The sequence below is a fragment of the Saimiri boliviensis genome, chromosome 12 (assembly GCF_048565385.1).
Source record: "Saimiri boliviensis isolate mSaiBol1 chromosome 12, mSaiBol1.pri, whole genome shotgun sequence".
In the NCBI taxonomy this organism is placed as follows: domain Eukaryota; kingdom Metazoa; phylum Chordata; class Mammalia; order Primates; family Cebidae; genus Saimiri; species Saimiri boliviensis.
Window position 1 is genome coordinate 31,525,476 of NC_133460.1, and position 26,550 is coordinate 31,552,025.

The 26,550-nt window shown below is 47.3% G+C and overlaps 1 protein-coding gene across 1 annotated transcript; it reads left to right on the forward strand.

The window, feature by feature from the left end:
- Window positions 1–869: 869 nt before the first annotated feature.
- Window positions 870–26,383, forward strand: PLA2G10 (phospholipase A2 group X). The gene is made up of 4 exons (XM_003928755.2): window positions 870–1,026; window positions 6,469–6,619; window positions 12,427–12,533; window positions 21,978–26,383. Exons 1-4 carry the CDS (start codon window positions 927–929, stop codon window positions 22,118–22,120), a joined length of 501 nt encoding a protein of 166 aa, XP_003928804.1. The 5' UTR covers window positions 870–926; the 3' UTR covers window positions 22,121–26,383.
- The last annotated feature ends 167 nt before the right edge of the window (window positions 26,384–26,550 follow it).

Here is a 26,550-nt window from a genome sequence, read left to right on the forward strand (position 1 = left end):
AATACTTGGGCAAATCTTTTTGTTTGTGTTTTTGAGATGGAGTATTGCTCTGTCACCTAGCCTGGAGTGCAGTGGTGGGATCTTGGCTCACTGCAACGTTTGCCTCTCAGATTCAAGTGATTCTCCTCAGTCTCCCAAGTAGCTGGGACTACAGGTACAAGACAGGGTTTCCCCATGTTGTCCAGGCTGGTCTCCCAAGTTCAAGCAATTCTCCTGCCTCAGCCTATCGAGCTGCTGGGATTCCACACACATGCCACCAAGCCCAGCTAATTTTTGTATTTTTAGTAGATACGGGGTTTCACCATGTTGGCCAGGCTTGTCTTGAACTCCTGATCTCAGGTGATCCACCTGCCTCAGCCTCCCAAAGTGCTAGGATTACAGGCGTGAGTCACCACGTCCAGCTTAATTTTGTATTTTTAGTAGAGACGGGGTTTCTCCATGTTGGTCAGGCTGGTGTTGAACTCTCGACTTCAAGTGATCCGCCGCCTCAGCCTCCTAAAGTGTTGGGATGCGTGTGTGCTTCATCGCACTGGCCAAATAAAATGTTGAAGTAAATTCAGGACTACCCCTCCTCCAAGTCTTCTGCTCCCTTTGGGCGCCCTGGTGAGCGGGAGAATGGCTGGGGGAATAATAACATCAAAGAAGTTCCTTTTGCTCCCTTACTCCGAGGATACGTCCTGGGGTCTGACTCCTGGTTCTGTCCCCAGCGCCCTGGTAGCCTCTCGAGCCCCTTCAGTGACCAAGATGCAGAGATCAGGGCGCCTTTGCGCCGCCCCACGTGCCTGCCCCTAGCTGGCTCCGCCCGGGCGGGCCCGGAGGGAAGGTGAGGTCGGGGGCAGGGCGGGGCGCGGCGGCCAGGATGGGGATTGGCCTGGCTTGGTGCCTCCAGTGGCCCCGTAGCGCGGCCCCACACCTGTCACCCTCCGATGGGGCCGCTACCTGTGTGCCTGCCAATCATGCTGTTCCTGCTGCTGCCGTCGCTGCTGCTGCTGCTGCTGCTGGGACCTGGCCCCAGGTCCAGCGAGGGTGAGTGAGGAAGGGGCTTTCCCTGCACTCCGGAGTTCCCGGGGCTCCTCCTACCCTCCCTAGGAACCCAGCAGCCCTGCCTCCCGGTCCTTCCCCAAGTTCCCAGGATCCCTACAGCCCCCAGCTCGCTGTTCTAATGCTCACCCACACTATGCGCCTCAGCACTCTGCAGGGCCCCGCTCACTCCACCCAGGGACTCAGAACTAGCCCACTCCTTCCCCAGGGGCGCAGAGTCCTGTCCTGGCACTCTCACTGCAACTGGCTGTGACCCTCTCCAGCAGCCCAGAAGCCTTCTGGTTGTTCTTATCTGGGGTCCCCTAACTTATCCTTCACTCCACCTGCTCCTGAGGTCTGAGACACCAGAGGGTAGGAGGAGCAGGGGCAGAAAGGGCCTGGCTTGGGGATGGGAGAAGAACGTGTTGTCCCCCTATACAACAAATCCCTGTGACCCGCCCCCAAAAAAGAGAACATACTGTCCCATCTCACTATCCATCCTTTGGGGTCACCGTAGAGAGGTCCCCTGGGTAACTACCCACTTCTGGGGTGCAAGATACATGCACCCACAGAGGAATAGGCAGACACTGCCAGCACACAGATGCAAAGGCACAGGACCAGCCCCCGGACTCACCTGGGCACCCAGCTGTGCAGCTCACGGGGTGGGGCTCCCACAGGCAAAAATACTGTGATATCTCGAGGGGGACACACGCACGCGCAGCTCAAGGACACCCGAGACAGCACTCAGGGCAAATTCAGATGCTCAGTTGACACACAGCCACTCTTATGTGTACATAGACCCTGGGGCTCACAGGATGCCCAGACAGCCCTGGCACTCCCCAAGAGGCTGCAGCGGGCAGACAGGGCAAACAGACCACAACATGACCTGCCCCACCTATGTTGGCACAGTGGGAGTGTTTTCTTTGGTTATAAGCACAGTGCTTGGTGCCTGCCCCATGTCTGGAACCCTCCCTCTAAAGGGCTGTTGCTAGGGCTCTGAGATACCAGAGAGTGATCAGGGAGGGTGGCAGGGGAACCTTTGAGGACAGCTTCAGGGTATGGTGTTGGGACTGGGACATTGTCACAGGTGCTCAGGGTAGGCTCTTCCCCGGGGCTTGGTGGATTTACAGGTCAAGGGACCGTTTCTGGAAACTCACTGTGTGCCAGGGCAGCATAATTCAGAGATCGGCGTTTTTTGTTTTTTGTTTTTGTTTTGTTTTTTTGAGAGGGAGTCTCGCTGTCCCCCAGGCTGGAGTACAGTGGCACGATCTCTGCTAACTGTAACTTCCACTTCCCGGATTCAAGAGATTCTCCTGCCTCAGCCTCCCAAGTAGCTGGGACTACACCATGCCCGGCTAATTTTTTTTTTTTTTTTTTTTTTTTTTTTTTTTTTTTTTTTGAGACGGAGTCTTGTTCTGTCTCTCAGGCTGGAGTGCACTGCCGTAATCTCAGCTCACTGCAACTTCTACCTCCTGGGTTCAAGTAATTCTCTGCCTCAGCCTCCCCAAGTAGCTAGGATTACGGGCGCACACCACTATGCCTGGCTAAGTTTTGTATTTTTAGTAGAGATGGGGTTTTACCATCTTGCCAGACAAGTCTTGAACTCCTGACCTCATGTGATCCACCTGCCTCAGCCTCCCAAAGTGCTGGGATTACAGGTGGGTGCCACCACACCTGCTTAATTTTTGTATTTTTAGTAGACAGGAGTTTCGCCATTTTGGCCAGGCTGGTCTTGAACTTGGACCTCAGGTGATCCACCTGCCTCAGCCTCTCAAAGTGCTGGGATTACAGATGTGAGCCACCGTGCTTGGGCAGAGATCTGCTCTGGAAGACCCCCACCCCCACCCCAGGCTGAGCGCACTGCCACAAGCAGACAGTATGGAGAGGGTCCCTGTGGCCACCTGGCAGGCAACATGGATTCTGCAGGGAGGTGGTCTGGGAGGAGGGTGAGGATGGGGTGAGGGCATTTGAAAAGCAGAGGGTCTTCGTGACCAGGCACAACTGGAGGGACAGTAAATGACTCTTGCTGTGTGGGAGTATGAGGGAGAGGTGGGAGGGGCTGATTACCCCCCTGGTCTTAGAGGTCCTGGGGTACCTTGAGACCCCTGAGCTTTATCCAGACTCTTGGGAGCCATGGGAGGTTTGAGATACAGGTGTGGGCTGCTGGGAGAGTAAGGACTCATTATCCAGAGAGGAAGACGAAGCTTTGAACTCCAAATGCGTTTTTACATTTTCTTCCTATTTGATTCGTTTTCGTCCCTCCACATAAATATGCTACTTTTTCCACTGATAAAAAGACAAAGTTGGCCGGGCACGGTGGCTCACACTTATAATCCCAGCACTTTGGGAGGCCGAGGCAGGCAGATCAGGAGGTCAGTTCGAGACCAGCCTGGCCAATATGATGAAACCCCATTTCTGCTAAAAAATACAATAATTAGCCAGGCGTGGTGGTGCATGCCTGTAGTCCTAGCTACTCAGGGGGCTGAGGCGGGAGAATTGCTTGAACCTGGAGGTGGAATTTGTAGTGAGCTGAGACCCTGCCACTGCACTTCAGCCTGGGCAACACAACGAGACTCTGAGTCAAAAAAAAAAAAAAAAAGACAAAATTGAATTTAAATTTGGCCTGGACTTCTCAAAAAAGTCAATGTGATGAAAACATGATGAAACAGAAACGAGACTGGGCATGGTGGCTCATGCCTGGAATCCCAGCACCTTGGGAAGCCAAGGCAGGAGAATATCTTGAGGGCAGGAGTTTGTGACCAGCCTGGACAACATAGTGAGACCCCATTTCTACTAAAAGTTTAAAAATTAGCCAGGCATGATCGTGCATACCTGAACATTTGGAGGCTGAGGCAGGAGGATCACTTGAGTCCAGGATTTGGAGGCTGCAGTGAGCTATGATTGTGCCACTGTACTCCAGTGTGCGTGACAGAGTGGGACTCTGTCTCAAAAAAAAAAAAAAAAAGAGAGAGAGAGAAGATGATCAGGCTAAGAGGGGTAGCTCATGCCTATAATCCCAGCACTTTGTGAGGCCAAGGCAGGTGGATCATCTGAGGTCAGGAGCTCAAGACCATCCTGGCCAACATGCAGAAACCCTATCTCTACTAAAAATACTAAAATTAGCCAGGCATTGTGGCATGGTGGTGCCCGCCTGTAATCCCAGCTACTCAGGAGGCTGAGGCAGGAGAATTGCTGGAACCCGGGAGGCAGAGGTTGCAGTGAGCAAGATCGTGCCATTGCACTCCAGCCTAGACAACAAGAACGAAATGCCATCTCGGAAAGAAAAACAAAAACAGAAACAAAACAAAAGTAACAGCTGGGCTCGGTGGCTCATGCCTGTAATCCCAGCACTTTGGGAGGCCGAGGCAGGCGGATCAGCTGAGGTCAGGTGTTCAATATCAGCCTGGCCAATGTGGTGAAACCCAGTCTCTACTAAAAATACAAAAATTAGCTTGGTGTGGTAGTGGGTGCCTGTAATCCCAGCTACTCAGGAGACTGAGGCAGGAGAATCGCTTGAACCTGGGAGGCAGAGGTTGCAGTGAGCCGAGATTGCGCCACTGCACCCCAGCCTGGGCAACATGAGCAAAACTCCGTCTCAAAAAAAAAAAAAAAAAAAAAGATCAAACACAATGCATCAAGCTGCTGGATGATTACAGACCAGATACCCAGGAAGCAGGCAGGCCTGGGTGTGAGTTTCTGCTCTATTGCTGGTGCCACTCAGCTCTGGTAACCCGAAAGGCGACCTCCCCCTGCTGTTACTGTGTGAGGAGGAAGGAGCGCTGGTTTGCAAGTCAGAAGCCTGGGCGGGAGCCTCTGCTCAGGTTCCTGCTGCCTGTAGGAATGTGGGAGTCACCCTTCCTGGCTGGCCTCCTTTCCCACCTGTCCAATGCAGGGGTTCTTAGCACATGCATTGGGCACCATTATATGTCCAAGCTGTGCCAGGATCTAGAAAAATGGCTGGGCTCAGGCCAAGGGTCCTTCCTGTCTGGGCAGTGAAAATAAAAGGAGATGCCAAGGACCCTCAGCCTGAGTCTGGAGGGCAAGTCATGGGCACAGGGCAGTCCCAGGGCTCAGGAAGCTACCACAGAGGAGCCCACCTTGGTGACAGACACCTGTAGGCGCATCCCTGACACCCAGTGCCCAACACAGCCAACTGGAGAAACATTTCATGCACGACTCTTTTTTTTTTTTCCTTCATGGCTACCCTGAGGACATCGATTACAATAGTTAGGCTTTTTAGCCGGGCGCGGTGGCTCAAGCCTGTAATCCCAGCACTTTGGGAGGCTGAGGCGGGTGGATCACGAGATCAAGAGATCGAGACCATCCTGGTCAACATGGTGAAACCCCGTCTCTACTCAAAATACAAAAAATTAGCTGGGCATGGTGGCGCACGCCTGTAATCCCAGCTACTCAGGAGGCTGAGGCAGGAGAATTGCCTGAACCCAGGAGGCGGAGGTTGCGGTGAGCCGAGATCGCGCCATTGCACTCCAGCCTGGGCAACAAGAGCGAAACTCTGTCTCAAAAAAAAAAAAAAAAAAGTTAGTTTTTTTTTTCTTTTTTTGAGAGTCTTGCTCTGTCATCCAGGCTGGAGTGCAGTGGCATAATCTTGGCTCACTGTAAACTCCGCCTCCCAGATTCAGGTGACTCTCCTCCCTCAGCCTCCCGAGTAGCTGGGCTTACAGGCATGCGCCACTATGCTTGGCTAATTTTCGTATTTTTACTGGAGATGGGGTTTCACAGTGTTGGCCATGCTGGTCTTGAACTTTCGATCTCAGGTGATCTGCCTGCCTTGGCCTCCCAAAGTGCTGGGATTACAGGTGTGAGCCACCTCACCCAGCTGGATTATAATAGTTAGCCTTTTTACATGCCAGGGGCTTTATACCCATTATCTCGTTTCTTTCTTTCTTTCTTTTTTTTTTTTCTGTTTTTCTTTTTTTCAAGATGGAGTTTCACTCTTATAGTCCAGGCTGGAGTCCAATGGCACTATCTTCGCTCACTGCAACCTCCACCTCCCGGGTTCAAGCCATTCTCCTGCCTCAGCCTCCTGAGTAGCTGGGATTACAGGTGCCCGCCCCCACACCCAGCTAATTTTTTGTATTTTTAGTAGAGATGGGATTTCATCATGTTGGCCAGGCTGGTCTCAAACTCCTGACCTCAGGTGATCCACCCGCCTCAGCCTCCCAAAGCGCTGGGATTACAGGTGTGCGCCACTGCACATGGCTCATTATCTCATTTCATTTTATGAGTTGAAGTGCGCTTATCCTCCATTTCACAGATGAGGAAACCAAGGCCCAGAGAGGTTAGGAATTTGTCCAAGATCACACAGCTAGGAAGTAGGATTAAAACCCAGAAAGCCAGGCTGTAACATCTAGGCTCTTCTCAGGCTAATGCCCTTCCCCGGGGTCTGGGATGCCCTGACATGCAGCCTCACCTTTGTTTACCCCCCAGCCTCCAGGAAGTCACATGTGCACCGGCGTGGGATCCTGGAACTGGCAGGAACTGTGGGTTGTGTTGGCTCCCGAACGCCCCTGGCCTATATGAAGTACGGTTGCTATTGTGGCCTGGGAGGCCGTGGCCAGCCCCGCGATGCCGTTGACTGGTAAGTGCATGCCTGGGCCCAGGCTACAAAGTCCCCTACTCCAGGGTAGTCAAGGCTTATGAGAAAATACCCAAAACTGAAGCTGGGATTTGGTCCAGGGAGATCCCAGCATGTGGTTCTACTTTGCAGGCAGGCAGAGGCCTCTTGGGTAACATGGCCAGTGAGGCCAGATCTTGGCACCAGCTGTTCCTTACCCTGGCCATGGGCTGATTACATTGCCCTAAAAAACTGGCCAGGAGCGGTGGCTCATTCCTGCAATCCTAGCATTTTGGAAAGCTGAGGCAGGCAGATCACTTGAGGTCAGGAGTTGGCGGCCAGCCTGGCCAACATGGTGAAACCGCATTTCTACTAAAAATGTGAAACTTAGCTTTGTGTGGTGATGGGCGCCTGTAATTCCAGCTATTTGGGACACTGACGGAAGAGAATTGCTTGAACCTCGGAGGTGGAGTTTGCAGTGAGCCAAGATGGAACGACTGTATTCCAGCCTGGGCGACAGTGGGAGACCCTGTCTTAAAATAAAATAATAATAATAGTATAAAGTGACTAGGTGTGGTGACTCACAACTGTAATCCCACCACTTTGGGACATCGAGGCAGGATGATCAACATAGTGAGACCCTGTCTCTATATTACACACACACACACACACACACACACACACACACGGGCAACCAGACTAATTATGCACTAGGAACTGCTCTGGGAATCCCTTTGAGTCCTTATAACAATCCCATTTCACAGATGAAGAAACCAAGGCACAGAAATATTAAGTAGCTTGGCCAGGAGCAGTGGCTTACACCTGTAATCCCAGCACTTTGGGAGGTCGAGGTGGGCAGTTCATGAGGTCAGGAGTTCGAGACCAGCCAGGCCAACATGGCAAAACCTTCATCTCTAGTAAAAATACAAAAATTAGCCAGGCATGGTGGCAGACACCTGTAATCCCAGCTACTTGGGAGGCTGAGACAGGAGAACTGCTTGAACCAGGGAGGTGGAGGTTGCCGTGAGCCAAGTTTGCATCACTGCACTGCAGCCTGGGTGACAGAGCAAGACTTGGGGGCGGGGGTAAAAAAAAAGAAAGAAAGAAATATAAGTAACTTGTCTGGGGCCACAAGAGTTAGCAGGATGTGGGAGCTGGGATTTGAACCCAGGCAGTCTGGCTGGATTCATGCCTATAGCCTCTGCACTCTGGCTACTGTGTGAGAAGTGCCTGCTCTGTCCAAGGTTGTGGGCGGAGATCTCTCCATGACTTCCCCTCATTTGCCCCCTGGGCTGTTCTTAGAGATGGGCATGACAGTTACGGCCATTTTACAGGTGGGGCCCTGAAGCTCAGAAGGGCACAGCCACTCACCCATTTCCACAAAGCTACAGTTAGTTAGCAGAGGGAGGAATTCAGCTGCCTCTCCCCTAGCTTGAAGGCTGCGATTGACACAGAGGTCTTTTTTGTTGTTGTTTGTTTCTTTTCTTACTTACTTTTTTTTCTTTTTCTTTTTTTTTTTTTAGCAGGATGTTTATATACATGTTTTAATTTATTTTTTTATTTTTTAGATGGAGTCTTGCTCTGTCACCAGGCTGAAGTGCAGTGGTGCAATCTCGGGTCACTGCAACCTCTTCCTTCCAGATTCAAGCAATTCTCCTGCCTCAGCCTCTCCAATAACTGGGATTACAGGAGCGTGCCACCATGTCTGGTTAATTTTTATATTTTTAGTAGAGACAGGTTTTCACCATGTTAACCAGGCTGGCCTTGATCTCTTGACCTCATGATCTGCCAGCCTTGGCCTCCCAAAGTGCTGGGATTACAGGCATGAGCCACCAAGCCCAGCCTGGCGAGCTAATTTTTAAATTTGTTACAGAGACAAGAGTCTCTTTATTTTGCCCGGGCTGGTCTTGAACCCTTGGCCTCAAGTGATCCTCCAACCTCAGCCTCTCAAAGTGCTGGGATTACGGGTGGGAGCCACCGCACCCTGCCTCTAAGGAGGGTTTCATTACATACCTGCCCAGAAGGGAGGGAATCTGATTTGATGAGAGGGTGTAGCCTGGTGAGGCTGGGGCTTGTGCTGGGCTGAGACCTAAGGGACAAAGAACAGACACGGAGTCACCCCAGGCAGAGGGTACAGTGTGGGCAAAGTCAAGAAATGTCAGCCGGGCGCGGTGGCTCAAGCCTGTCAGCCGGGCGCGGTGGCTCAAGCCTGTAATCCCAGCACTTTGGGAGGCCGAGGCGGGTGGATCACGAGGTCAAGAGATCGAGACCATCCTGGTCAACATGGTGAAACCCCGTCTCTACTAAAAAGGGCAAAAAATTAGATGGGCATGGTGGCACGTGCCTGTAATCCCAGCTACTCAGGAGGCTGAGGCAGGAGAATTGCCTGAACCCAGGAGGCGGAGGTTGCGGTGAGCCGAGATCGTGCCATTGCACTCCAGCCTGGGTAACAAGGGCGAAACTCCGTCTCAAAAAAAAAAAAAAAAAAAAAAAAAAAGAAATGTCAGGGCTTGGATTCAAGCCTGGTTTGGGACCAGGCTTGGGCACAGCCAGGGAGGCAGAACAGGGCATGATGAGGCCAATGAAATCATTACCCAGGATAGGGATTTTCAGGGAGACAGCTTAGACAAGGTCAGGCACACAGCGCCTCCTACCTGTAACCCCAGCACTTTGGGAGGCTGAGGTAGAAGGACTGCTTGAGCGTGGGAATTCAAGACCAGCCTGGGCAACACAGTGAGACCTCGTATCTAGAAAAATTTATTGAAAAAGGAGTTTGTGTTCCTGTAGTAGCAACTATTTGGGAGGCTAAGGCAACAGTATCTCTTGAGCCCAGGAGTTCAAGGCTAAAGTGAGCTATGATTCAGCCACTGCACTCCAGCCTGAGTGACAGAGAGAGACCCTACCTTAAAGGAAATACAAATTTAAAAACTAGCCAGGCATGGTGGCGTGTGCCTGTAGTCACAGCTACCTGAAACCTTGAGGTGGGACAATCACTTGAGCCCAGGAGTCCAAGGCTGCAGTGAGCTATGATTGTCACTGCACTCCAGCCTGGGCGACAGAGCAAGACCCTGTCTTAAAAAATAATAATAGAGGAGAGAGATCCAAGATGGCTGATCACTAGCAGCTCGGGATTGTAGCTCCCAGTGAAAGCGCAAAGAACGAGAGGACGCCACACCTTCACATGAATTCTTGTTGCTCACGCACCAGGAGATTCCCAGCGGAGGAGCCCCACGGGTCGCCAGCGCGACTCTTGTGACCGGCGAGGCGGTTTTGCCGGCGCCTCGGAGCGTCGGTTCTTGGTGCAGAGTCAGAAAAGCACCATCAATCTTAACGCCGCTGATTTAGTCGGCGCAGTGGGTTGCTCAGATTTCGGCGCTGAGAATCAATAAGTTGGACGTCCACTCAGAAACCCAATTACAAAGACTGTAGTTATAAAGACCACAGATGGATAAATCTACAACGAAGGAAAGAAAACAGTCAAAAAAGGCTGAGAATACCCAATATCAGAACGCCTCTCCCTCAGCAGGGGATCACAGTTCCTCATCAGCAATGGAACAAGGCTTGATGGAGAACTAGTGTGTTCCAATTACAGAAGCAGGCTTCAAAATGTGGATAATGAGAAACTTCTGTGAATTAAAAGAACTTGTTCTAACCCAATCCAAAGAAACTAAGAACTTTGAAAAAAGGTCTGACGAAATGTTAACAAGAATACACAATTTAGAGAGGAATATAAGTGAACTGATGGAGCTGAAAAACACAATACGAGAACTACATGAAGTATGCACAAGTTTTAACAGCCGAATTGATCAAGCAGAAGAAAGGATATCAGAGGTCGAAGACTAACTCAATGAAATAAAACAAGAAGACAAGATTAGAGAAAAAAGGATAAAAAGGAACGAGCAAAGTCTCTAAGAAATATGGGACTATGTGAAAAGACCTAATCTACGCTTGATAGGTGTACCTGAATGTGACGAAGAGAATGAAACCAAGCTGGAAAATACGTTTCAGGATATTATTCAGGAAAATTTTCCCAACCTAGTAAGGCAGGATAATATTCAACTCCAGATAATACAGAGAACACCACAAAGATATTCCTCAAGAAGAGCAACTCCAAAGCACATAATTGTCAGATTCACCAGGGTTGAAATGAAGGAGAAAATACTAAGGGCAGCCAGAGAGAATGGTCAGGTTACCCACAAAGGGAAGCCTATCAGACTTACAGCAGATCTCTCAGCAGAAACCCTACAAGCCAGAAGAGAGTGGGGGCCAATATTCAACATCCTTAAAGAAAAGAACTTTCAACTAAGAATTTCACATCCAGCCAAACTAAGCTTCATAAGTGAAGGAAAAATAAAATCTTCTGTGAACAAGCAAGCACTCAGAGAATTCATCACCACCAGGCCTGCTTTACAAGAGCTTCTGAAAGAACCACTACACATAGAAAGGAACAAACAGTATCAGCCTTTCTAAAAAAATACCAAAAAGTAAAGAACATCAATATAATGAAGAATTTACATCAACTAATGGGCAAAATAGCCAGCTAATATTAAATGGAAGTATTAAACTCATATATATCATTATTAATTCTAAATTTAAATTGACTAAATCCCCCAATCCAAAGACAGACAGGCAATTTGGATAAAAAACTAAAACCCATCGGTATGCTGCATCCAGACCCATCTCACATTCAAGGATACACAAAGACTCAAAACAAGGGATGGAGAAAGATTTACCAACCAAACAGAGAGATAAAATAAATAAATAAAAAGCAGAAGTTACAATTTTTGCCTCTGATAAAAAAGTCGTTAAAGCAACAAAGATCAAAAGAAGCAAAGAAGGACATTATATAATGATAAAAGGATCAATGCAACAACAAGAAGAGCTAAAGATCCTAAATATATACACACCCAATACAGGAATACCCAGACATACAAGACTAATAAAGAGACTTAGACTCCCACATAATCATAGTGGGAGACTTCAACATTAATATTAGACAGATCGATGAGACAGAAAATTAGCAACGATATCCAGGACTTGAACTCAGATCTGGAACAAGTAAACGTAATTAACATTTATAGAACTCTCCACTTTAAATACACAAGATATACACTCTTGTCAGTACCACATCATACCAACTGAGAAGTTTAAATGAAATGTTGGTTGGCTCCTTGTTTGCTATTCTCTTCCCTCATTTTCTTTAATGTCTTCATTATTAAGGACAATTATAGGCATACCCATATTTAGACTGCATTCTAGCCCAGGCAATAAAATAATACCCCCATTCTCTCTCCCTCTTCCTCTTTCTCTTTCTTCCTTTTCTTTATTCTTTTTCTTATTATTCTTTTTTCTTTCTAAAAAAAAAATAATAATAATAAAAAGAAAGAAAGAAAGCAAGCTTAGAGGCCAGGTGCAGTGTCTCACACCTGTAATCCCAGCGGTTTGGGAGGCCAAGGTGAGTGGATCACGAGGTCAGGAGTTCAAGACAAGCCTGGCCAACATAATGAAACCCCATCTCTACTAAAAATAGAAAAAAAAATTAGCCGGGTGTGGTGGTAGTCGTCTATAATCTCAGCTACTCAGGAGGCTGAGGCAGGAGAAGTGCTTGAACCCGGGAGACAGAGGTTGCAGTGAGCAAAGATCCCGCCACTGCACTCCAGCCTGGGAAACAGTTCGAGACTCTGTCTCCAAAAAAAAAAAAAAAAAAAAAAGCTAAGATCAGAGGATGCTGTGCCTCCCTGGGGGGGTCTTCAGTCACCTATGGTTCTGGCAAGGGAAGAGAGCCAGGAGAGCTTCACCCACCTGCTGTCCTGCTCATGTGACATCTGCAGGTGCTGCCATCACCACGACTGTTGCTATACTCGAGCTGAGGAGGCCGGCTGCAGCCCCAAGACAGAGCGCTACTCCTGGCAGTGCGTCAATCAGACCGTCGTGTGCGGTGAGTCCCCAGCACCACCATGCTACCCACCCCTAGTGTCCACTGGGCATCCTGGCACAGCCTGATGACTTCCGTGCCCTTGTTGCAATAACCACTGCTTCCAACTCTGTGTAGACCACCCTTGGGTATATCTAATTAAGTGATATTTATTTTATTTGTTTTGAGATGGAGTTTCACTCTTGTTGGCCAGGCTGGAGTGCAATGGCATAATCTTAGCTCACCACAATCCTCCATCTTCCAGGTTCAAGCAAATCTCCTGCCTCAGCCTCCTGAGCAGTTGGGATTACAGGCATGTGACACCATGCTTGGCTTATTTTGCACTTTTAGTAGAGAAGGGGTTTCTCCATGTTGGTCAGGCTGGTCTCAAACTCCTGACCTCAGGTGACCTGGCAGCCTCGGCCTCCCAAAGTGCTGAGATTACAGGCGCAAGCCACCATGCCCTGCCTATTTTATTTTATTTTACTTTTTGAGTCAGTCTAGTTCTGTCACCCAGGCTAGAGTGCAGTGGTGTGACATTGGCTCGCTACAACCTCTGCCTCCCGGTTCAAGTGATTCTTGTGAATCAGCCTTCCAAGAAGCTGGGACTACAGGCGTACACCACCACAGCTGGCTAAAGTGAGTGTGTGTGTGTGTGTGTGTGTGTGTGTGTGTGTGTGTGTTTAGTAGAGATGGAGTTTCACCATGTTGGCCAGGCTGGTCTCTAACTCCTGACCACAGGTCATCCACCCACCTCAGCCTCCCCAAGTGCTGGGATTACAGACATGAGCCACTGCACCTGATCTAATTTTTGTACTTTTGTCAGTAAAGATGGGGTTTCACCATGTTGGCCAGGCTGGTCTCAAACTCCCTGCCTCAAGTGATCTGCTCACCTCAGCTTCCCAAAGTGCTGGGATTAGAGGTGAGAGCCATAGTGCCCAGCCCTAATGTGAGTGAGGTTTAACACTGAGCACTTGAAAAAGAAAACCCTGAAGAAACCAATTTGTTTGATGTCTGGACAACAAGGAAGAAGATAGACATAACATCAGATAATAACCAACTGAAATGCTTATCAGAAGGGGGCTGGGGGCAGGACCAGTAGGAGGTCACTTGAGGCCAGAAATACATCTTAACAAAAACCTTAAAGAATTTTTTTTTTTTTTTTTTTTTTTCTGGCCGGGCGCGGTGGCTCAAGCCTGTAATCCCAGCACTTTGGGAGGCCGAGGCGGGTGGATCACGAGGTCAAGAGATCCAGACCATCCTGGTCAACATGGTGAAACCCCGTCTCTACTAAAAAATACAAAAAACTAGCTGGGCGTGGTGGCTCGTGCCTGTAATCCCAGCTACTTAGGAGGCTGAGGCAGGAGAATTGCCTGAGCCCAGGAGGCGGAGGTTGCGGTGAGCCGAGATCGCGCCATTGCACTCCAGCCTGGGTAACAAGAGCGAAACTCCGTCTCACTCTGTCACCCAGGCTGGAGTGCAGTGGCACTATCTTGGCTCACTGCAACCTCCACCTCCTGGGTTTAAGCAATTCTCCTGCCTCAGCCTCCCAAGTAGTTGGGATTACAGGCACCTGCCACCAGGCCTGGCTAATTTTTCTATTTTTAGTATAGACGGAGTTTCACCATGTTGGCTAGGCTGGTCTCAAACTCCTGACCTCAGGTGAGCCACCCACCTTGGCCTCCCAAAGTGCTGGGATTACAGTTGTGAGCCACCACACCCGGTGCTGGTATTTATTTTTAAGATTCCACTTTGGGCCTGGCTCAGCCTCCTGCCTCAGCCTCCTGAGTAGCACAGGTGCACACTGCCATGCCTGGCTAATTTTTTTTTATTTTAGTAGAGACGGGGTTTCACCATGTTGCCCAGGCTAGTCTTAAACTCCTGAGCTCAGGTAATCCACCTGCCTCAGCCTCTCAAAGTGCTAGGATTACAGGCGTGAGCTACTGTGCCTGACATTTTTTTTTTTTTTTACACGAAAGCTCCCTATGTCGCCTAGGCTGGAGTGCAGTGGCACAATATCAGCTCACTGCAACCTCTGCCTCCTGGGTTCAAGTGATTCTTGTGTCTCAGCCTCCTGAGTAGCTAGTGCTAGGATTATGGGTGTGAGCCACTGCACCTGGCCTGTTTGTGTTGTATTAGTAGCATGTGTCAGTAAGTCATGAGTTTTTTTTGTTTTTTTTTTTTGAGACGGAGTTTCGGTCTTGTTACCCAGGCTGGAGTGCAATGGCGCGATCTCGGCTCACCGCAACCTCCGCCTCCTGGGTTCAGGCAATTCTCCTGCCTCAGCCTCCTGAGTAGCTGGGATTACAGGCATGCACCACCATGCCCAGCTAGTTTTTTGTATTTTTAGTAGAGACGGGGTTTCACCATGTTGACCATGATGGTCTCGATCTCTCGACCTCGTGATCCACCCGCCTCGGCCTCCCAAAGTGCTGGGATTACAGGCTTCAGCCACCGCGCCCGGCAAGTCATGAGTTTTATGGCTGAATAATATCTGCTGCATGGATAGATCACATTTTGTTTATTCATTCATTCAATGATGAGCATTTGGGTTGTTTCCACCTTTTGGTTTATGTGAATAGTGCTGCTGTGAACTGAACATTCATGAACAAGTATTTATTTGAGTACCTAGTTTCAATTTTTTGGAGTATATACCTAGGAGTGGAATTGCTAGGTCATATGGTAATCGTTTTACTTTTTTTTTTTTTTCCTCAAGACATGGTCTTGCTCTGCCATCCAGGCTGGAGTGCAGTGGCATGATCAAGGCTCACTACAGCCTCAAACTCCTGGGCTCAAGCTATTCTCCTGCCTCAGCCTCCTAAGTAGCTGGGATTATAGGTGTGGGCCACGATGCTCGGCTAATTTTTTTTTTTTGAGACGAAGCCTCACTTTGTCACTCAGGCTGGAGTGCAGTGGTGCGATCACAGCTCACTACAATCTCTGCCTCCCAGGTTTAAGTGATTCTCCTGCCTCAGCCTTCCAAGTAGCTGGAATTACAGGTGTCCACCACCGTATCTGGCTAATTTTTAATTTTTTTTTTTTTTTGAGATGAAATTTCACTCTTGTTACCCAGGATGGAGTGCAATGGCTCAATCTCAGCTCACCGCAACCTCTGCCTTCTGGGTTCAAGCAATTCTCCTGCCTCAGCCTCCCAAGTAGCTGGGACTACAGGTGTGTACCACCATGCCCAGCTAATTTTTGTATTTTTAGTAGAGATGGGGTTTCACTCTGTTGACCTGGATGGTCTTGATCTCTTGACCTTGTGATCCACCCACCTTGGCCTCCCAAAGTGCTGGGATTACAGGTGTGAGCCACTGCGCCTAGCCTAATTTTTAATTTTAATTTTAATTTTTTTTCTGAGATGGAGTCTCGCTCTGTCGCCCAGGCTGGAGTGCAGTGGCGTGATCTCAGCTCACTGCAATCTCTGCCTCCCAGGTTTAGGCAGTTCTCTGCCTCAGCCTCCCAAGTAGCTGGGATTACAGGAGTGTGCCACCATGCCTGGCTAATTTTTTTTATTTTTAGTAGAGACGGAGTCTTGAATTCCTGACCTTGTGATCCACACTCCTTGGCCTCCCAAAGTGCTGGGATTATAGGCGTGAGTCACCGAGCCCGGCCACTTTTTTTTTTTTTTTTTTTTTTTTTTAGATGGACTCTTGCTCGTTGCCCAGGCTGTAGTGCAACGGTGCGATCTTGGCTCACTGCAATTTCCAACTCCCAGGTTCAAGCGATTCTCCTGCCTCAGCCTCCCAAGTAGCCAGAACTACAGTCATTTGCCACCACGCATGGCTAAGTTTTGTATTTTTAGTAGAGATGAGGTTTCATCATGTTGGCCAGGGTGGTCTTGAACTCCTGACCTCATGATCCATCTGCCAAAGTTCTGGGATTACAGGCATGCACCACTGTGCCTGGCCTACTAGAAGTATGTTTTTAGATATGCATGGATTCACAGCTATATCTCCTTACTGTGGATTAGGACTTGGCAGAAGAGCAAAGCTGAATTAATATGATATAATATCCATTTTCAGGCCTGAAGATGCCCCAGGCATCATCTCATCCAACCCTCTCATTTAGGGTTATGGAAACTGGCTGGGCATGGTAGCTCATACCTATAATCCCAGCACTTTGAGAGGCCAAGGTGGGAGGATAGCTTGAGCCCAGGAGTTTGAGACCAGCCTGGGCAGCTAACCCCATCTCTAAAAGACATTAATAAAGTTGGGGAAACTGAGGCTCAAGGAGATTAAGTGACTTGTTCCCAAAACTGCCTCCTTTTGTTGCGGGTGATGAGGAGGTAAAATGAGGGTTCAGTGAGAAATCTGTTGAAAATCTTTCCTTTCTCCTTCAACTTTCATATTCTGCTTGCTCCTACCCAGGTGGAAATGATATTTATAAAATATTGGTGTGTCTGTTGGTAGAGTCAGTGCCTGTTTACAGCACTGTCCTCTCTAAACAAAATGAAAGGAACGAAAATATCTATTATACATTTTCGGCTAAAAATAGTCTCTTATTCTGTTTGGATATATTCTGAACATAGTTGTTTATTTAATAACAGGTTTGGCCCATTTTCCATTTATGGGCCTGACTTAAATATATTTTAAAAAATTTAAACCTATAATAATATTTACTAGCAGGCGTTAATTTTAAGCTTTACCCTTGGGAGCTGTTTCTCCTTTTAAATTTTTATTCTTCTTCAAAACGCGGTGCCATCGAGTTCCTGAGGTTATGGAGCAGTGGGGCCAGGTCTCGCTGTTGGAGGAATCTTTGTTGCTTAGAGAGAAGAGTAGGAGGACAAGCACCGGGGGTGGGTCAGGAGATCCTGGGCTGGAATCCTGGTCCACCCCCTCCCAGTTCTGTGACCTTGGATGAATTACTGAATTCCTCTAAGCCTCACTTTCCTCATCTGTAAAATGCGAATAACAGACCAGAGTTGTCAGGGGTCGTGTGAGCACGGGAGATTATGTACGGCTTTTCTTTTTGGTTTTTTTCTTTTGAGATGGAGTCTCACTCTGTCACCCAGGCTGGAGTGCTGTTATCTTGGATCACTGCAACCTCTGCCTCCCTTGGCTAACGGGCACTTATATCTTTGCAATTGCAACCTGTGCTGTGATAAACATACATATCTTTTTGATATAACGATTTATTTTCCTTTGGGTAGATACCCAGATAGTGGGATTGCTAGGAAGAATAGTAAATTTACTTTTAGTTTTTTGAGAAGTCTCCATACTGTTTTCCATGGTGGTTGTACTGATATTCCCACTAGCAGTCTAAAAGCATTCTTTTTTCACCACATCCAGGTCAATGTTTATTTTGACTTTTCAGTAGTGGCCATTCTGGCTGGGGTAAGACAGCATCTCATTGTAGTTTTAATTTGCAGTTCCCCGATGATGACTGATGTTGAATATTTTTTCATTAAAGGCCATTCCTATATCTTTTGAGAAATGTGTATTCATGTCATGTGTCCAATTTTTGATGAGGTGTTTTTCTTCTTGCTGATTTTTTTGTAGATTCTAGATATTAGTCCTTTGTTGAATAGGCAGTTTGCAAATATTTTCTCTTATTCTGTGGGTTGTCTGTTTATTCTGATGATCAATTCTTTTGCTGTGCAGAAGCTTTTTAGTCTAACTACATCCCATTTCTTTATTTTTGTTGCATCTGCTTTTGGGGTCTTAGTCATAAATTAGTTGCCTAAGCCAATGTTGAGGGGAGTTTTTCCCAGGTTTTCTTCTAGAATTCTTTTTTTTTTTTTTTTAAATAATTTTCTTTCTTTCTTTCTTTCTTTCTTTCTTTCTTTTTAAAGACAGGGTTTCACCATGTTGGTCAGGCTGGTCTTGAACTCCCAACCTCAGGTGATCCGCCCGCGTTGGCCTCCAAAGTGCTTGGATTACAGGCGTGGGCCACTATGCCTGGCCTCTTCTAGAATTCTTACTGTTTCAGGTCTTAGATTTAAGTCTTTAATCCATCTTGAGTTCATGTATATGGTGAGTTTTGTATATGGTGAAAGAGAGGAATCCAGTTCATTCTTATACATGTAGCTATCCAATTTTCCCAGTACCATTTACTGAATAGGGGGTCATTCTCAATTTATGTTTTTGAACGCTTTATTGAAGATCAGTTGGTGTAAGTGTTTAGCTTTATTTCTGGGTTTTCTATTCTGTTCTTTTGGTCTATGTATCTACTTTTATACTAGTACCATGCTATTTTGGTTACTATAGTCTTGTAGTATAATTTGAAGCTGGGTATTGATGCCTACAATTTTTTTTTTTTTTTTTTTTTTTTTAGATGGAGTTTCACTCTGTCACCCAGGTTGGAGTGTGGTATCATGTATCTCGGCTCATTGCAACCTCTGCCTCCTGAGTTTAAGCAATTCTCCTGCCTTAGTCTCCCGAACAGCTAGGATCATAGGTGCAGACCATCATGCCTGGATAATTTGTGTATTTTTAGTAGAAATGGGGTTTTACCATGTTGGCCAGGCTGGTCTGAAACTCTTGACCTCAAGTGAACCACCCACCTCAGCCTCCCAATGTGTTGGGATTATAGGTGTGAGCCGCCTCGCCTGGCCAGGCGTTCTTTTTGCTTAAGATTACTTTGGCTAGGCCGGGCGCGGTGGCTCAAGCCTGTAATCCCAAATCCCAGCACTTTGGGAGGCCGAGGCGGGTGGATCACAAGGTCGAGAGATCGAGACCATCCTGGTCGACAGGGTGAAACCCCGTCTCTACTAAAAATACAAAAAATTAGCTGGGCATGGTGGTGTGTGCCTGTAATCCCAGCTACTCAGGAGGCTGAGGCAGGAGAATTGCCTGAACCCAGGAGGCGGAGGTTGCGGTGAGCCGAGAGGGGCGCCATTGCACTCCAGCCTGGGTAACAAGAGCGAAACTCCGTCTCAAAAAAAAAAAAAAAAAAAAAAAAAAAAAAGATTACTTTGGCTATTTGGCTCTTTTTTAGTTTCATATAAATTTTAGTACCGTTTCTTCTAATTCTGTGAAAAATGATGTTGGTATTTTATAGGCACTGCACTGAATCTGTAGATTGCTTTGGGTAGTATGGTCATTTTCATTATATTGATTCTTACAATCCATGAGCACGGGACGTATTTCCATTTGTGTCATCTGTAATTTCTTTCAGCAGTTTTGTAGTTCTTTTAGAGACCTTTCACCTTCCTGGTTAAGTATCTTACTAGGTTTTGGGTGGGGGTTTTTCTTTCTTTCTTTTTTTTCCCAGCTATTATAAAAGGGACTGAGTTCTTGATTTGATTCTCAGCTTAGTCCTTATTGATGTACAGCAGTGCTATTGATTTGTAACCTGAGATTTTATTAAATTAATTGATCAAATATAGGAGTCTTCTGGAGGAGTCTTTAGGATTTTCTAGATATATGATCGTACCATTGGCAAAGGTAGTTTGATTTCCTCTTTTCAGATTTGGATGCCCTTTCTTTCTTTCTCTTTCCTGGCTGCTCTGGGGAGGACTTCCAGAACTATGTTGAATAGAAATGGTGAGAGTGGGCATCCTTGTCTTGTTCCAGCTCTTGGGGAAATGAATGCTTTCAACTCATTCCCATTCGGTATGATGTTGGCTGTGGGTCTATCACATATCACTTTTATTATTTGGAAGTATGTTCCTTCTATGCCTAGTATATTGAGAAGTAGAGTTTTCAAAAAAAATTATTATTACGGGTTGGGTGGGGTGGCTTATACCTGTAATCCCAGCACTTTGGGAAGCTGAGGCAGGCAGATTACAAGGTCAAGAGATCGAGACCATCCTGGCCAACATGGTGAAACCCCGCCTCTACTAAAAATTCAAAAATTAGCTGGGTGGGCTGGGCGTGGTGGCTCACACCTGTAATCCAAGCACTTTGGAGGCCAAGACGGGTGGATCACCTGAGGTCGGGACTTCAAGACCAGCCTGACCAACATGGTGAAACCCATTCTTTAAAGAAAAAAAAAAAAGAGAGAGAGAGAGAAAAAAAAAAATTAGCTGGGTGTGGTGGTGTGAGCCTGTAGTCCAGCTACTCGGGAGGCTGAGGGAGGGAGAATTGCTTGAATCTGGGAGGTAGAGGTTGCAATGAGCCAAGATCGCACCACTGCACCCCAGCCTGGTGACAGAGCAAGATTCTTTCTCAAAAAAATAAAATATATTATTATGGGCCAAAGGTCGTGGCCTGTGCCTGTTATCCCAGCACTTTGGGATGCTGAGGCAGGTGGATCACTTGAGCTCAGGAATTCAAAACCAGCCTGGCAACATGGCACAACCCCATCTCTACTAAAAATACAAAAACTAGCTGGGCATGGTGGTGGGCCTGTAGTCTCAGCTACATGGGATACTGAGGTGGGAGAATGGCTTGAGCCCAGGAGGCAGAGGCTGCAGTAAGCCACAGTTGAGCCACGGCACTTCAGCCTGGGTCACAGAGACAGATCTTGTCTTAAAAAAGAAAAATAACTATTATTTTTTAATAAGTGAATCCCCAAATGAAATCATGTAATATCAGGCCAGGTGTGGTGGCTCATGCCTGTAAACCCAGCACTGTGGGAGGTTGAGGTAGGTGGGTCACCTGAGGTTAGGAGTTCAAGTCCAGCCTGGCTAAAATGGTGAAACCCTGTCTCCACTAAAAATACAAAAATATTAGCTGGATATGGTAGCACGCACCTGTGGTCCCAGCTACTGGAGAGGCTGAGGCAGGAGAATCGCTTGAACCCAGGAGGTGGAGGCTGCAGTGAGCCAAGATCGTGCCACTGAACTCCAGCCTGGACAACACAGCAAGTCTCTGTCAAGAAAGAAAGGAGCGGCCGGGTGCGGTGGCTCACGCCTGTAATCCCAGAACTTTGGGAGGCCGAGGCGGGTGGATCACGAGGTCAAGAGATCGAGACCATCCTGGTCAACATGGTGAAACCCCATCTCTACTAAAAATAAAAAAAAAAAAATTAGCTGGGCATGGTGGCGCGTGCCTGTAATCCCAGCTACTCAGGAGGCTGAGGCAGGAGAACTGCCTGAACCCAGGAGGTGGAGGTTGCGGTGAGCCGAGATCGCGCCATTGCACTCCAGCCTGGGTAATAAGAACGAAACTCCCTCTCAAAAAAAAAAAAAAAAAAAAAAAAAAAAAAAGAAAGAAAGAAAGGAAAGGAAGGAAGAGAAAGAAAGAAAGAGAGAGACAGAGAGAGACAGAGAGACAGAGAGGGAGGGAGGGAGGGAAGGAGGGAGAGAGGAAAGAAAGAGGGAAAAAAAGAAATCGTGTAGTATCAATGCAGAAGAGCAGTGTGGCAGACTCTGGACTCTCCATTTGAAACTTTCAATTTTCTTGTCTCTAAAATGGGCTGACATCACCTGCTTCCTGGGGAGTTGTGCATATGAAGGTCACGTGCTGGACTGTCAAGTGTCTCAGAAATGTAATTTATGACCTGTCCTGCCTCTTGCTTTACTGGTTTTCCTTCAGTCTCTCCAGGTCCCTGCTCTAACCTTAGTTTCCCCACTTCTTCCAGGACCAGTAGAGAACAAATGTCAAGAACTCTTGTGCATGTGTGACCAGGAGATTGCTAACTGCTTAGCCCAAACTGAGTACAACTTAAAGTACCTCTTCTACCCCCAGTTCCTATGTGAGCAGGACTCGCCAAAGTGTGACTGACTACCTTGACTTGAAATGCTCTTTTGCACAAGGAAATAAAGCTTCCTCTCACTAATGAACAACAGCATTCAGCTCTTTGCACAAGGGAACTGAAGCCAAGTGATAAAGCCATAACCTTGTGTTTGCTTTCTCTCCCAATCCTGGAACTTGGGACTGGAGCCCATGTGGTTTGGAGTTAAAGGCCAAAAGTCCTGCGCCTATTTTATAAAACTGTGTTTATGACTGTGTTGGGATTGGTTCCATTTTGGAGGTTCCATCTTTATGAAAAGGCGGTCTTTGTCTTCTGCTCGGATGGCTGGTAGTCAAATGTGAACACCTCATGTGCCCGGCCATGTTCTAGGTTGCAGCAATCAACAAGACAGCTGGCCATAAAGCACCCACCCTGGTGAGGTTCAAGTCCAGTAGCTGTTAGCTTAAAGTGTTCTCGGCCGGGTGAGGTGGCTTACGCCTATAATCCCAACACTTTGGGAGGCTGAGGCGGGTGGATCACAAGGTCAAGAGATCAAGACCATCCTGGCCAACATGGTAACACCCTGTCTCTACTAAAAATACAAAAATCGGCCTGGCATGTTGGCGGGCGCCTGTAATCCCTGCTACTCTGGAGGCTGAGGCAGGAGAATCACTTGAACCCAGGAGGCAGAGGTTTCAGTGAGCTGAGATCGTGCCACTGTACTCCAGCCTGGTGACAGAGCGAGACTTTCTCTCAAAAAAAAGAAAAAAAGAAAAGAAAAGAAAAAGAAAAAGAAAGAGTATTCCTTATCCTACTACACCTTAAAATGTACTTCCTGGTCTGCAGTGGTGGCTCATTTCTGCAAGCCCAGCACAATGTATTTCCTGATTACAAAAGTGGTACATACTCATCGCTTTTTTAAAAAAAGGAAAGTGCAGAGAAATGTAGAGCAGAAACAAAAATCACTCCAATTCCCACAATTCAGAGTAATCTGTTAGCATCTATAGTTTTAAAAATGTAGTTCAGATTATACCGTACGATGTTCATAAGCTTTTCTCCACGTCATAAAAAATATTTGAAACTTCAATTAAAATGTTTGTGTTAGGATTGGATGAGGTGGCTCATGCCTGTAATCTCGGTATGTTGGGAGACTAATGAGGGAGGACTACTTGAGGCCCTGAGTTCAAGACCAGCCTGGGAAACATAGCAAGACTCTATTGGTATAAAAAAAAAATTAGTAAGGCGTGGTGGTGTGTACCTGCAGTCCCAGCTACTTGGGAGGCCGAGGAGGGAAGATAACTTGAGCCCAGGAGTTCAAGGTTGCAGTGAGCTACGATTACATCACTGCACTCCAGTGTGGGCAACAGAGCAGGACCTTGACTCAAATAAATAAATAAATAAATAAATATCTGTATTAGATACCATTTTATAGATGGACAATTTTTGGATATTGGAGCTATTTTCTGTTTCCATTAGTTGTTGTGATGAGGATGCTTGTAAATAAATCTTCACCACTCCCACCCCCATAACCTATTCTTCCTTAGTCCAGATTTGCAGAAATGGCATTTTTTGATCAAAGGGTCTGATTTTTTCTTTTACTTTTCTTTCTTTCTTTCTTTTTTTTTTTTTTTGCTATGGAGTCTCACTATGTCGCCCAAACTGAAGTGCAGTGCCTCGATCTTGGCTCACTGTAACCTCTGCCTCCTGGGTTTGAGGGATTCTCCTGCCTCAGCTTCCCAGTAGCTGGGACTACAGGCGAATGCCACCACACCCAGCTAATTATTGTACTGTTAGTAGAGACAAAGTTTTGTCATGTTGGCCAGGCTGGTCTTGAACTCCTGACCTCCGGTGATCCGCCTGCCTCAGCCTCTCAAAGTGCTGGGATTACAGGCATAGACCACTGCACTCGGCGGATCTGAATATTTTCAGACAGGATCTTACTCTATCACCCAGGCTGGAGTGCAGTGGTGCAATCTCGGCTCACTGCAGCCTCAACCTCCTGGGCCCATGTGATCCTCTCACTTCAGCCTCCCAGGTAGCTAGGCCTATAGGTGCATGCTCTCACATACAGCTAGTTTTTATGCTTTTAGTAGAGATGAGGTTTCACCATGTTTCCCAGATTGGTCTCAAACTCGGGCTGAAGTGATCTGTCTGTGTTAGCCTCCCAAAGTGTTAGGATTACAGGTGTGACCCACCACACCTAGCTGGGTCTGAGTATTTTTTTTTTAGATTTTAATTTTATTCATTTATTTTTGAGACTGGGTTTTGTTCTGTCGCCCAGGCTGGAGTGCTGTGCCATGATCTCGGCTCACTGCAACCTCTGCCTCCTGGGTTCAAGTGATTCTCCTGCCTCAGCCTCCTGAGTAGCTGGGATTACAGGTGTGCACCACCATGAGCAGCTAATTTTTAAATATTTTTAGTAGAGATGGGGTTTCACCATGTTGGCCAGGCTGGTCTCCAACTCTTGGCCTCAAGCAATCCACCACCGTTGCCTCCCAAAGTGCTGGGATTACAGGCATGAGCTGCTGCCCCAAGCCTAGTATTTTTTTTATTTTTTGGAGATAGAGTCTCACTGTATCACCCAGGCTGGAGTGCAGTGGGGAGGCCTCGGCTCTCTACCTTTGTCTCCAGGTTTAAGCGATTCTCCCGTCTCAGCCTCTGGAGTAGTTGGGATTTCTGGCACCACCACGAAGCCCAGCTCATTTTTTTTTTTTTTTTTTTTTTTTTTTTTCCTGAGTCTTGCTCTACCACCCTCAGCTGGAGTGCAACGGCAAGATCTTGGCTCACTGCAACCTCCGCCTCTGGGGTTCAAGCAATTCTCCTGCCTCAGCCTCCTGAGTACCTGGGATTACAGGTGTCTGTCACCACACTCAGCTAATTTTTTTATTTTTAGTAGAGACAGGATTTCACCATGTTGGCTAAGCTGGTCTCAAACTCCTGACCTCATGATCCACTTGTCTCAACCTCCCAAAGTGCTGGGATTACAGGTGTGAGCCACCTCGCCCAGCCAATTTTTTTGTATTTTTAGTAGAGACAGGGTTTCACCATATTGCCCAGGCTTATCTTGAAATCCTGACCTCAGATGATTCACCCATCTCAGCCTCCCAAAGTGCTAGGATTATAGCATGAGCCACCCATCCAGCCGGGACTGTTTTACCCCTTAGATATACCCATCCTGCTATGATTGTGAGGCAGCCTGTGGCCCTTGATCTCAGGGTGCCCATCCCTCCTACTGGTGATAAGGAGTCAGCTCCAGCCCCGCCTGTTTGCTTTAGGCCATCTCTTTGCCCTAGTCCCGGAGCAAATCTGGGTATTACTCATCTTTGAAGCAGGGTGTGGAAGCAGGTGGGGACAGTGTAAGAAGCCATGGGGTGGAGGTGGGTGACTCAGGCCCAGCTCTGCCAAAGCCAGCCAGCACCAGCTCGGCGAGTTTTACCAGCCAGCCTCCATCTATTCACCTGTGAAGGAGGATTCTGGCAACCCCTGGAAGGCATGAGACCAGGGATTTACAAACACTGCCATGTCAGTGTCTGTGGCAGGTCACAAGCGTTAAATAGGTCAAGTCAAGCAGTCATGGGGCTTGATGAAAACACACAATGAGGAAAAAAATCATTTTCCCTTAGGGTGGCTCTTTGGCTTAATATCTGGGTCAGGCTGGGGGATTTCAGCATGTCTAGAGGATTTTTTCTTTTTCTTTTTTTCTGAGACAGTGTTTCACTCTGTCGCCCTAGCTGGAGTGCAGTGGTGCAATCTTAGCTCACTGCAACCTTGGCTTCCCAGATTAAAGTGATTCTCCTGCCTCAGCCTCCCAAGTAGCTGGGACTACAAGTGCACGACACCACAGCCAGCTAATTTTTTGAATTTTTAGTAGAGATGGGGTTTCACTGCATCAGCCAGGATGGTCTTGATCTCCTGATCTCGTGATCCATCCACCTCAGCCTCCCATAGTGCTGGAATTACAGGCATGAGCCACTGTACCCGTTTTTTTTTTTTTTTTTGAGATGGAGTCTTGCTCTGTCACCCAGATGAAGTGCAGTAGCGTGATCTTGGCTCACTGCAACCTTTGCCTCCCAGGTTCAAGTGATTCTCCTGCTTCAGTGTTCCAAGTAGCTGGGACTACAGGTGTGTGCCACCACACCTGGCTAATTTTTCTATTTTCAGTAAAGACAGGGTTTCACCATGTTGGCTAGGCTGGTCTCGAACTCCTGATGTCAAACGATCCATCTGCCTCGACCTCCCAAAATGCTGGGATTAAAGGTGTGAACCATACTTGATCTATGACTAGAAGATTCTATCCATCAATGCAGTTTTTTTCTGTGTATTTTCTAGAAAATCGTTTTTTCTCTACATATAGGTTTTATCTGTATAAAAATCTTTATTTTTATTTCAAGTAATTTCTTCAAACTTCCAGATGCAAAGTTTGAATAAAATCTTCACTCAAAGATACAAAGGGTTAATGAATGGTTTGCGGAGTCACAAG

Excerpts from the sequence above, each read along its gene's own strand:
- PLA2G10 (XM_003928755.2), top strand. The coding sequence starts at position 927 with ATGGGGCCGCTACCTGTGTGCCTGCCAATCATGCTGTTCCTGCTGCTG. Across the intron at positions 1,027-6,468 it reads TGGCCCCAGGTCCAGCGAGG|CCTCCAGGAAGTCACATGTG; the intron begins GTGAGTGAGGAA and ends TTTACCCCCCAG. Across the intron at positions 6,620-12,426 it reads CCCCGCGATGCCGTTGACTG|GTGCTGCCATCACCACGACT; the intron begins GTAAGTGCATGC and ends TGACATCTGCAG.